This window comes from Lycorma delicatula, chromosome 6 (genome assembly GCF_047948215.1).
Source record: "Lycorma delicatula isolate Av1 chromosome 6, ASM4794821v1, whole genome shotgun sequence".
NCBI classification, from domain to species: domain Eukaryota; kingdom Metazoa; phylum Arthropoda; class Insecta; order Hemiptera; family Fulgoridae; genus Lycorma; species Lycorma delicatula.
This window is the reverse complement of record NC_134460.1, coordinates 134,708,915-134,722,745: the sequence shown is the minus strand read 5'-3', so window position 1 is coordinate 134,722,745 and position 13,831 is coordinate 134,708,915. Positions and strand designations below refer to the sequence as shown.

Here is a 13,831-nt window from a genome sequence, read left to right as displayed (position 1 = left end):
AAAAATGTGGACTTTAATGGGAAAAAATATGGAGGATTAAAATCCCTCATTAAATTTTTGCTTTGTTTCATTCATTACATTGACGACGACCAATTAAAAAACATTGGTATTTCCATTTTTGGATATCGTACTGAAAACTTTTTCCACAATCACTTTTACAGAAGCAATTAAAATTTATTAATTAGCAGCATTGATGGTAGACAGGAAGTGGAAAAGTTAATAAAAAAAGAAAGTTATTTAAAATTTGTTAATTAATTAACTAACTACTGCGCAGTAACAACACAATGTACTCCCCCACGATTTTTTTTTTTTTTTTTTTTTTGAGGATATACAGTTGCTACTCCCACACTGTCCTTTTCGAATACATAAATTTCAAAATCTATACAAAAATTTTTGAATTAATATTTTCTATCCGATAAGTATGATTCCAGTTTTACAGATGACTACATTTTCTTATTTTTACTTTCCCGTTTAGATAGCTCTGTAGCAGAGCTATAGCTCTAGAAGCGAAAGTATTGTAACCGGTTCAATTTGGGCATATACATTTTTCACCGGTTTTTGACGTTTTGACATAAGGAACCCAAAAAACTGGATTTTAATGTTCGTATGTACATATGTGTGTGTTCGGTGTTGGCCTCTAAATCAACTTGTATCTCCAGAACTACTGGACCGATTTTGTTCAAACTTGGTCAGAGTACTTGTATATATGGGGCATTGATGCCATTAAATTTTCAAGTTAAAAGGAATGAGGCCGTAGAGCAAGGTCACCCTCAGTATCAAAATTTCCCCTAATTAAGGTCATATTTTTCTTAGGTACATTTGTTAACAATTAAAAAACAGCAATATTTGCTAAATCGCATCTCAACTCCAAAACATTCTCTAAACTACTGCTATGTTGTGACGTCACAGATGAGCGGTAGAGTTAAATAAATGAATAATATTTGAAGTGTAAAAAATTAACTGGGTCTGCCGGGATCCCGAGCTCGATCATTAGGTTTACACCGCGTTAAGCCTCGCGGCTACACCAGTCCGCCGACCGTACAAGCGAAATTTGTTTCTATGAGTTGTGAAATTACATTAGTTTAGTTAGTACCGACGCACCCACGCGAATTAAATACGGTATGAGCGCGCGCTTTAGTTAAAATCATTGGATTAAATAAACGATGTAATATTATATTTAAATAAAATTATAAATATTTTTAATTAAATGTTGTTTGTGTGTGTGTGTGTGTGTGTGTGTGTGTATGTATGTATGTAAACTGTTCATCAGGAATAACCAACAGTTAAAAGCCACGTTTCAGGAAAGTCCTACAACTGTGTTATCAGTTTTTTTTATATTGTAAAACTGTTTCTTAATATGAAAAAATCGTTTCTACAATGTAACTGGAAATTAAGATAGCAATTCTATTAAAAGTATAGTGTTACCGATTTTTATATTGATTTATATTAATTTTAAAGTATTTCTCCAACTAGTTTTCCAGTCATTACCGGGGCTGGTTGTGTGTTTGTAGAGACAAATGCAATCACTGGTCCCAATTTGCCAGGCCTAATGTAAGGTGCAAATGTAGTGGGATGTAAGTGTAAATTTTCCAGTAAACCTACAGTTTGGAAAAGACTCAGGTCGACCACTCCTGAGGCTTGTGTTTAATTGAAACCCAATCACCAAAGAACACCGGTAACCGCAATCTAGCATTCAAATCCATATAAAAACAACTGCCTTTACAAACAGTCGAACTTTAGAACTCTCGACTTCGAAAATGAGCTGAACCTGCAATGACGAGTTTAACCACTAGACTAACCCGGTTGGTTAATTCTATGAATATCTAACTCTAAATTAAAGATTTTTTATCCCAATTAAATATTTCAGTAACACGACATTTCACTTCTATTTTAAGTGCAGTCCTTGTGAATTAATGATTGAAAATTTTAAGATTTGTGGCTAGTAAAACACACTATACACTGTTGCAGAATACTGTAATAAATTGTTTTAATCACTGTTTTTTTAATCATTATTTTAGATTATATAATACTTCGATTAGCCTTAATTACAGATTTGGTTAGTAGTTTCTGAGACTATATAGTTATTGAACGGTAATCACCAAATAACGCGCACCCGTACAATCCTTTAAAATCTAATTAGAAAGCTGTACCCCTTTTCATTTTCTGATATAATACATCATTTTTTTCTACTTGTAATAATTTGTTTTTTAATTATTATTATTTTGTATTTATCTAAAATATAAATCTCCTTCATGATTTAGATAAATTTAAAGATGTTAAAAAAAATATATATATATGAATTTAAAACAATTGATGGCGATAGAAAAAAGTAAATTATAATAAGCTTACGTGGCGATATCATCAAATAAAAAAAATGTAATATTTTTTTTTAACATTCGCCGATTTTATACCGATCTTAAATTGTCTGTTGGTATTTTTGTACGTTGAATCTTCATTTAGGTATATTTTTTATTTATTTATTTTTTAATGTACATAATTTGAATTTGAGTCAAAATGAAAAGTGATAATAGTATACTAGTAAACCAGGATAAAAAAGAAATATAAAACACCCTCAATTAATTCAAAAGGATAGATTATAATAATGGCTTCTAAATAAATATCAAACAATAATAATAATTTATAAAAACCACTTACCAACAACTTTTTTATATGTTTATAAGTACTTTCGGATACCAAATCCATCTTCAGGAATTCAAAAAACTTTTATATTATTCATAAAATAAAATAAAAATCATTCATCCCAAGTCGTTATGTAAAATGTAAAAATGTACAACAGTGGTCCTCTTGTTTTAAAAAATTATGTTGACTTAGTGTCCAGTCACAATAAAAGTTTCCACCGTAATGAATTTATTGTGACTTGACGCTAAGTCGACATAATTTTTTAAAACGTGAGACCACTATTATACATTTTTTGCATAACGACTTGATGAATGAGTTTTAGTTTTTTTTTTTTATTTTAAGGATAATAAAGGTTTTTTGAGTTCCTGAAGATGGATTTGGTATACGAAAGTACTTCACCATATAAAAAATTTGTTGGTAAGTGGTTTTTATAAATTATTATAATTATTGTATAATCTTACCAACGGTCAATGTTTGATAAAATTATTAAAAAACAGAGATCAAAATGGTAAAAACATATTACCTTCTATTGTCTTCATGTGGGCAAAACAAAATTATACTTAAGTATTTATAGTGGAACGGAAGAAAAGATGAATGAATGATATTTTAGGGTCCTAATTGTAGTAAGTTGAGAAGCAGTAAGAGCCTGAAGAATGGTAGGGTGAATCTTTGTAACTGACCGGGTTGATCTAGTGGTGAACGCGTCTTCCCAGATCAGCTGATTTGGAAGTCGAGAGTTCCAGTGATCCAAGTCCTAGTAAAGGTTTTATACGGATTATACTTTTATATGGATTTGAATAGTAGATCGTGGATACCGGTATTCTTTGGGGGTTGGGTTTCAATTAACTACACATATCAGAAATGGTCGAACTGAGACTGTACAAGACTACACTTCATTTATACTCATACGTATCATCCTCTAAATTAATACCTGAACGGTAATTCCCGGAGGCTAAACAGGAAAAAGAAAGAAAGAAAGGGTGAATCTTTGAAGGAAGAGATGAAAGCTCCACCAATGACTGAAGAGCCAAGAAAGAAAGAAAAAAAATTTGTTTAAATATAAAATTAAAAATTCCATTGGAACCAAGAATGGCCAGGAAAAGGAACGAAAAAGATTAGTAACATTATATATAACAATCAATATTTTGGATTCTAAAAGAAATAATACTAAACGTAATTATAAAATAGGGATTTCAAAATGATAATCCAGCTCCACCAATGACTGAAGAGCCAAGAAAGAAAGAAAAAAAATTTGTTTAAATATAAAATTAAAAATTCCATTGGAACCAAGAATGGCCAGGAAAAGGAACGAAAAAGATTAGTAACATTATATATAACAATCAATATTTTGGATTCTAAAAGAAATAATACTAAACGTAATTATAAAATAGGGATTTCAAAATGATAATTGAATAGTGCCGTTAAGAAAAAAAATACTATTAGAATTTTATTTTTCATTTTTTCTTCACACTTGCTTTACATTATTAGATTAAATCCAAAATAAGGGGTTAAACATTATTCATTTATTCAAAATTTTGGAAAAATGATGAACATTTAAAAAAAGCTTTACCAATTTGATCAGGATGTATTAATATCATTAACCCAATGTTAGTTAAACCGGTTTAATTTAGCCGAGGTTATCAGGAAAGCTGTTGTAATCCCTAATAGAGTAGTATCATCACGCACTTCTTAGTATAATGAATTGTTTACGAGATTTATTATTGGTTATGGGATAATTTAAAGTAATAATGCCTATTACTGTTATTCTTTTCTACGTACTTACTTAATGCAAAATAATACACTATAATTCACTTTCTAAGTTATAGTAACGTAATACTATTCAAGAATCTCTGTGCTTCCGCGTCTACTAATGCGTTTCTCAAACTATCAACACTTTTGTGACAGATATTCCCACAGCTTACTTCATTTATATGTTATATATATATATATGCTTTTTTTTGCATGACTTCATTGTAATTAAAATTTGCTTTCATTGTTGTTTAATCTCGTAGATTTCTTTACCATGCCCTCGTAACACGAAAGGACGCTAAGACCTGTTACCTGAATTTCAGTGGAAGAATTATTTTTTTATATTATCATTTAAAACAAAAGATAATTATAGTTTTCATCACAGAATTATCGTATTACGTATACGCTAATAACCTAATTTCTTATTTAGTTAATAATGGAGGTAACTGCGAAAAGAGGATAATGCATTCTATCACGTCAACATTTTAAACGAATGGGGCGTTGGTGTATCGTAAAGATTGATCATAATTAATTTGGTTTATCTCTTGAGCTTCATATAAATTATGTAATTATAATCATATTTTTTTAATTATATATTTCCTTTCTAATTATTCCACCGATTTTATTTTACCGTAATTGTATAAGTACAATTACGGAAAATTCTATATGATAGTAGTGTCACTACTCGAGTTTTCTCTTAGTTGATGAGTTTGAACCTTAATAACTCAATTCATAATAACGATATATCATTGAAGGTGTTCTACATTATTTCCTCCCGTCAGTTTTCTGTTAACCAGTGTAATTTTATTTAATTCTCCAATTTCTCGTTAAAAAATTGAAAGAAATTATGAAAAGTATTATTCACTACTACTTTTTAGTTTAATTCAAAATTACGCCTATATTTAAAATTTAAAAAACATATATATATTTATATACCGGGTGATATTTAAGTATGGAAACAACTTTAGACTGTATATCTGAGAGCTATTTGGTGGCAGAAAAAATGAGGTTCTACATAGTTAAAAAAATTGTGGTGGATTTTTAATTTTTATCCGCCATATTGAATCAAACTTCATTTTTTTAAATAGGAAGGTGGACATATGACACATGATTTCGATTTAAAATTTTACAAGAAAAACAATGGTGAAATCCGTTTTTCTGTTAATACCTTCATTATCGAGTTATAACCATTCAAAGTTGCAATAACGGAAACAATAAAACGAGTAAAACGCGCTGCATGAACAATTTTAATCCATTTTATATTCATAATGTATACAATAACGATCTTTATTAAACAGTGCTATAATATTGATAATAATAATAATAATAATAACTAATGATTAACAACACAACAATTAAAGCCTACTTTAAATATTACAATATTTATTTTAAAATTTTAAATAAATGTTTTCGATCGTAAATTACTATTGCAATAAATTTTGAAAGCTTACCATTCTACTCGTACAATAAATGTTGAAAATGCTTCCCTTCTACAGATTGACTGAATGTTAACCTGAAGTAATATCCAATTATAACTTGTATTATGTCTGGTGCTACACGAGTAGATTCGTCATTTATTTTTCTTTTCAGTTTGTCAATATCTGTAGATTTTATTTTGTAAGCATTATGTTTCAAGTACCCTCAAAAAAAAGTAAACCAGAGAAGACAGGTCTGGAGACCTGGCAGGCCATTTATGACTCCTCTACGACCTGCCCAGCAGTTTGGAAATTTAATTTAAAATTTTCCGTGCCCTTTAATATGGTGGATCCAAGAAGGCGAACAAAAATTAAAAACCCACCATAATGCAGATTTTTTTTTTCATCTTTGCAGAACCCAATTTTTTTCTGCCTCCAAATAAATACCTCTCAAATATGCAGTGTAAATCTTAAAATTTAATTTTTTCTTCGTCTCACCCAATTTGGAAATTTTTGGAGGAACGGTTTACAGATTTTCATTTTCCATGTAATAACTACTTCAACCTGGTATAGTTATTTCGAAAATTGAAAACTACTGAAGTGTCTTAGTAAGATGAGTAGTAATGTAATACAATCAATGTTACATTGAGAATGAAGTTGTACTTAAATTAAAATTTGATAAAGTAATACGCTTCAATATCGAGATAAGTAACTTCTGCAGGATAATAATTCAAAGGCGCCTCGTCTCACGTGTGACAGTCCTTAACAGCTATTTTTTGGTTATTACTATATTTTTTATGTGATCATTATAATAATTTCCTCTTAGCAGTAATCCGTACAACAGTAATTTTACTTTTTTTTTTTTAAATGCGATTACTATCTTCTTGTTCCGGTCGTAATTAACGGTTATTCATAACTATTATACACCGCTTCTTTCTCACTTATCAATAAAACAAACAATTTTTTATTTTAAGTAGTCATTACTACATGAAATAGCTGTTAACAAATTTTTTTGTTAGTACAAAACTGGTTATAAAACGCCCAGATTAGGCGAGGATTAAAGAAAAGATTATTTATATTTATTAGGCTATTAATAATATATATATATAGTTTTATTTTTTTTTTTGTGCGTTTTATACCGGCCTAATTTCCTATTTTTAAATACGGTTTTTATCAATACTTACTTATTTCTTCTTTTTAATTTTAAAAAGTGTACTTTTCAATATTTTTCCTTCAGTTCTTTGAAATAATGAAATGATTTTGTGTATGTTGCTTAACAAAAACTTAAAGAATAAAATAAGATCGTTCTTGATTGTTTATGAGGCTAGTTACTGAACTTAAAACTAATCGTCATAGATATAACGAGACTATTATTATATATTGTTTATTTTTCTAAATTTTATTGCGTGTATTAATTAAAATAGATCTAACTCACTCTCAGTATTGCTTAACTTAGTTTGCTTTTGTTTATGAGGTCGTGGTAGTTATAAAACTTTTACCCCAAAATAAATTAATTTCTTTTCTTTTTTTTGTAAACTGTTATTATAATTTAAAATTAAGTTTTTTAAGCACGGCACAGTTGGTATATAATATCATTTATATATAAATAAAATGAAATTCAACCTTACCAACAATTCGTTCGCGTTCTCTTTTCTAGCATTTATACATAACTTATAGCAACTGCGACTTTCTTACATAACAGACATGACTAACTTACGACGACCAGTTGTGATTTTAACATTTTATAAATTTACATTCTACATATATTATTTTTAATGATCTCAAATTGAAGTATAATTTTTCCTGAGGATGGTCGAATAACCGAAAGTGCTAGATAAGAGAACGCGGGTGAATTGTTGGTAAGGCTGAATTGAATTTTATTTAAATATAAATATAGATAATTTAATTTATGTTTCGATTTAGAAAGAAACAAATATTTACTTCATATAACGAAGTATATTATTATGTACATACGAGTAGTTGATTGTACTGCTAAATGATGTTACGAACTGACAGCTTTGATACCGCCCTTATTACTCTCTCTTTCCATTTCCGTATTCACACAACGTGTGTAATTTTGTACTTCTCGGATTCTTAATACAATACAATTAGATTCTTACAAAATATTAATTGGCCATCCTGAAATAAAATCCTAGTATAACATTATAATTATTCACACTAACCCTATACTAATTTAATGAGTATGTCTTCATACTCAAATTTCCTTTATGCTAATAGAGAAGATTTTTTTTTTTTTTACATTATTTTACAAATTTTGAATCCATCTCAGATAGACTGACATCTCTGATTGCGTAACTATGACAAATGATTCATATTCACTGATGCTAGAATGTAAAATGTGTTAGCCTTCATGGTTTTGAAACTGAATAAATTAATTGATCAGATCTTATTCACTGTAGTATTTTTTTAAAAATTTATTTAAGATTATCAAATCATTATTTAATTCAACATCATCGAGAGCTGACATTTTTAATTTAATAAGGGCATAATTTAAGGTACTGAAAACCTAATAACGTCGAGAGAGGTAAACTATTTTTGAAACAAATCGTTTTAAATAATACTGATTATTTAGTGTTGTGTGTTTTCCTTTACAACTGAATTCTGATCTTCAAAGCTAATAAATAAAACCCTAGTTTGTATATGTTTAAATCTGGCTGTACTGAAAAAATATTTTTCTCTTAGTCGATTCAAAATGTAATATCCTGTTATATTTTCAAAGTAATAATATTCTTTAAATGAAAATTATTCCATTCGATGGCTAAACGACTATTCAAGCTCCCTAATATTACCATTAAATAAAATGTGATCGTTAGAATATTTTTCTAAAAGTATTTTGCCTGATAATTCTCACTTTTAACGTATATTTATGAATGTATTATTACATTTTATTCTATTTTACAAACATATCTTTTTTTTACAGGTGCACTGATGGCATCGTGTTCGTATTAGATAGTGTTGATGTTGAAAGAATGGAAGAAGCTAAAATGGAATTGGTAAGAACAGCAAGATCTCCTGACAATGCCGGTGTACCGATCCTTATTTTAGCTAATAAACAAGATTTGCCTGGAGCTAGAGAACCAAAAGAACTTGAAAAATTATTAGGCCTACAAGAATTAGCCGGTGCCGGTACAAGTTCACCTCAAGGGCATATGTGGCACGTACAACCTGCGTGTGCGATTACCGGTGATGGTTTACACGAAGGTATGGAGGCTTTATATGAAATGATATTGAAAAGGCGTAAATTGGCTAAGTTATGTAAAAAGAAAGCTAGATAACTGTGTGATCAATAATAGAACTTCCGTATTTTATAAAAAACATTACTATATTATCGATAAGATTGCCACGCTACGATGCCTAGTGGATTTATTTTTCATTAAGGAAAAGCTATATATTCTATTATTACCGCCGCATAGTCTAAATTAATAAATATTATAAAACCAACGATGGTATCTTTATATATATATATATATAAACTGAGATAAATGACTTATAGATTCTGATAATAAAATGTATGGACTTTATATTAAGAGAAAAAAATTCAATAAACTGTTTATTTACTTTAAGACTGTGTGAATAATGTCGTAATATGTAGAGACTATGTTCTGGATAGATGTTCATTGAAAAGTGGTGCTCTGTTCATTCTTTAATTACAACCGCACCTGGTTTTTCTGTTGATTAATTATCGTATAGATCCAGTTACCATAAGATTTACAGAAATTTAATTAAACCAGACCCGATTCGTGAACGAATGAAAAATCTTAGTTTAGTATGGTATACCACTGATATCATTTAGAAGGTCGGTATCGTATATAAATGAAATAAAATTATTTTAGTCGTAATAATATCGTGAATATTATAATCAATATTTATTTTATTGATAATATGAACATAATATTGATCAATAGTATTGTAGTACACATCACCAACGTTAATGAATACAGTATATAAAGAAAGCTAAGACAACGTGATGAGGTGCTGCTTGCGTTACCATACCAGCACCTTTCCCACCGCTTTTTATATACTTCCTACCATGGACACGTCTCTATAAGTTATGACAATAGTGTATGTATACTTTGTTACATATTGAAGAAGAGCTGTAAGTATACATTGAGTAATAATTTATATCATTTGGACCGTATTAATGAAATTTAGTGTGTTTGTTACCAGTCTATAAATAGTATATGTATAAAAATCTATGTATTAACTATTCAATATTTAAAACAAAACTATATTTGTGTGAAAATCACACTGAACTGATTATATAGTTTATTTTTTAAATGTGAATTATGTTAAAAATGTGTTTTAATTGTAACTGGGATTTTTTTGTGTTTATTTTGTTAATTTTTATAGAATAAATTTATTGTGTTCAGTAAATATTTTCCTATGAAATAATATTTATTCTTTTCTTTTTTCTGTTAATTATAAGAGATAAGTTATGTACATTTTACCTTGACATAAACAGCACATGAAATTTTTATTTATTTTATTTTAAACAGTTTCTTTAATTCGGTTACATTTCACTTTGTTTTTTTATTTGATGTCACAATATTGTGATAATCGTAGTAGTGTAATTGTGTTTACTGTTAAATGTTAAACGTTAAACGTAAATATGTAATATGTTACTGTAAACTTCTCCATAAATACGAAAAAAGATTTTATGTACTAAAACATTTAAACAGCTTTGCATAAAATGATTAGCAGTCTTTGGTTTAAGGTGCTATATCATAAGTCAAACAATCTCAAGTTTATATTACGTGTAATTTTAATGTTACTTGTTAATTTTGTTTTCTTAATTATATATATATTTAAATAAATGTGTGATGTTATTTATTAGGATATTCTGGTTAAATGTTTTAACATGTAAATATTAATGAAGTTTTACACTCTTATAGACTTCATTTGATTGGGTCAAAATTTTGCCTATACGCACACTTCTCTCCCTCAGGTTTCCCGGTTAATAGGGCATTCTTATTGGAATATTTACCGTTATTATATGGTGTCATGTGATTTCTGAAGTATTATTACTCATAAGAATAATACTTCAGAAAAAAAGACCATGTAACAGAAAATTATTTTTCTCCCATGTATTTATATATTTTGGTAAATAGTTACAATTTGATAAGATGATAACTCCTGTCGGTAATTTAAGAAAAGTTAATATTTATTCTATTTTAAAGTACTCTGCATAAAATCATAATTTGTTTGAAAAATGTAAATTGATTATGATTTTTTTTAAATTATTTTATACGTAAAAAAGAATTACAATTGTCTTTTTTAACTTGTTGAAGATTTAGATAGAAAATTATGAAATATGACGACTAATTTAAATAGTTTTGCTAGAAGAGTTTCTTAACACTCCTTTAGATCTTTCAGTATTAAAAATGTTTCTTTATATTTCTTAAAATAAATCAGTTTTCTCTTGTAAATAGTTAAATGAAAGAATTATTACTTTAAAGGTAAGGGAATAAAGTAAGACATGAGAAATTTATACTAAGGATTAAGGAACAATTGAATACCTTATGCGATAAATTGAATCTTGAATAATTGATTCGAATATTGTATTACTGATAGTGATCATTCAGGAAAAGTTAACAAACGTAAAAACTCTCGGTCAGTGGTTGGAACGGAACGCAATTGTTTCGGAGGATGCTTCATTCCCCTACATATCAGACCTGGACATTTGTCTATTGTTTTGTGTCATTTTACGAGGGCTGTCCAGAAAGTAACTTACGTTTTGAAATAAAAAACCAATCTAATAAAAAAAAATTTTATTATATGCATTTGAAAGCGACAATCTTAAACTACTTTTTCTATATAGTCGCAATTTAAACTGAGACACTCATAACTATGCACAAGATTTTCAATTCCTTCTCTAGAAGTCTGCCACCTTAGATTTTTGACATCCATCTTGCACAAAACTTGTGATAACCAATCTTACCCGATACAATTTCATGCAGTAAACTTCGTGAAATTTGGGGAAATGAAGCGAGAGTTCCGTAATCGTAACGGGGCGATTTTCACGAATTTTATCGTTGATTTTCTTCGTCAATTCATCAGTCACAAGGCTAGGCCGACCACTGCAGTCCTTATCATGAACATTAGTGCGGCCATTTCTAAACTGAACGTCCACTGCCTCACTCCACCTTCACTCATTATTCTATTTCCATACACCTCACAAATTTGCCGATGAATTTCAATTGGTTTCAGGTTTTTTTGCCAGTAAAAACCCAATCACTGAACGCACCTCACAACTCGCGGGAATTTCTATTGAACCGCACATTTCACTAACTTACTACGAACAAAGTAGAAAAATCACAGTTCACACGCTACGACAGCTTGATGCGTACTGAGTGTAGAAACGTTTTGACGCCATGGCGTCAAAACGTTTCTACACTCAGTACGCATCCCCACCCATCTCCACACTAGGCACAAACGTAAGTTACTTTCTGGACCGTCCTCGTAATTAGATAGCGGATAATTCAGTTTTAGTGACTGGTATAATTTAATTCTATTTTGTTTTTAAATCGACGGAGTTTGGGATTTAGTGCCCAAACACTGTTCTTTCTAGGTTGTGAGCCTTTTAAATTTACTGGGGTTATTCCTCGGGAGAAATGTAAAATGATGCGTCCTTAATTCCGATGGTTATGAGATTAGTACATTGTTCGAAATATATTCTAACTAAAGTTTTCCTATATCCTCCTCTTATAAGTGTATGTAACTTTTCCTGACACTACCACAGTATTTCTGATTTAATTTCCTTAATACGAGCAGAAACATGTATCTACAGATTTTTACTTAATCTAAAAATAAAGTAATTTTGTATCTTATAAAGGAAAAAGATTACTTCTATGTTCTTTTAATTAATAATCTGCGTTTTACAAATAAAGATTAATTTATTGTAGAAAGAGTTGCAAAAGAGTTTAAATTATGTCATTTTCATATAACTTATTTAATTCTTATATCATGACTCCCAAATATGATGTAAGTCTTTTTATTTTATTTGGTAAATGATGTGCTGTTTAGAATGTACAATAATAATTGTGTTAAATTTTATGCATAAAAATTAATTATGAAAGACATAATAATCATTAAATGTAAGAAAATATTATGTGCTTTATGATTTAGTTTGATACTGAAAATTGTAAAATATGCCCATGGATAGAAGATATTATATTATGTACAAATGGTAATAATTGTAAATATGTTTAATTATGTTAATATTGTACAGTGTAACTTAAAGAGATGTTTATATATTATTATAATTTAATAATTGTATTGTAATATTTATATAATAAATATTATTAACATATAATTCTCAAACAATATTTTTTAAAAAAATCTTTGCATAAAAACATCATTTTTATTTTTAATTGATATTTTATATTTATTAAAAGTATGTTTTTAAATTAATGAAGTAAAAATAAAAATTATAATTTTTTTATGTATAACAGTTTGATATTGGCCTACGAAATTATTATTTTATTCGCCTCAGATATATTTTTTTTTTATCTATTAGCTTCTAAATAAGAAAAAATTATAAGTGACTATAAATAAAATTGAATTTACCAAATAAATATTGTTATTAATTTGGAAAATTATTTGATAAACCTTAATTTTTTTTATCGTGCGCGTGCACGTGATTATTTTAAATAGATATTGACTAATATATCAGTTTAGTAATATTATTTATTTAGTTGATGAATTTTGTATCAAAGTTAATTAGCTTAATTGTGATAATTTGAAATAAATATTTAAAGTTTAAGATTTGGGAATTTAAAATTAATATGTAAAAAAGTGATCAATACCTTAATTATGTACAGCGTATTTTTAATAAAAATTCAGTTTTCAAATAAATACTATTTTAGATACATATCTTTAAATAGACTGAATAAATCAGTATCGGAATTTTATATCATCCCTTGCCAACTCTAATTTAATATTTTATATAACTTACATTTACACTTTAAGAAAAAATATATATTCTGGTTACCTACATTTGGTGCATT

At 28.2% G+C, this 13,831-nt stretch overlaps 1 protein-coding gene across 5 annotated transcripts in view; it reads left to right on the top strand.

Moving 5' to 3' along the window:
* Positions 1-13,399, top strand: part of Arl4 (ADP ribosylation factor-like 4) — a 153,296-nt gene extending 139,897 nt beyond the window's left edge. For all 5 annotated transcript variants that reach the window (XM_075368569.1, XM_075368568.1, XM_075368572.1 and 2 more), the window contains one exon: positions 8,746-13,399. In XM_075368569.1, coding sequence (XP_075224684.1) covers positions 8,746-9,100 — 355 coding nt within the window. In that variant the 3' untranslated portion in view covers positions 9,101-13,399. The remainder of the gene's footprint in view (positions 1-8,745) is intronic.
* Positions 13,400-13,831: the final 432 nt, after the last annotated feature.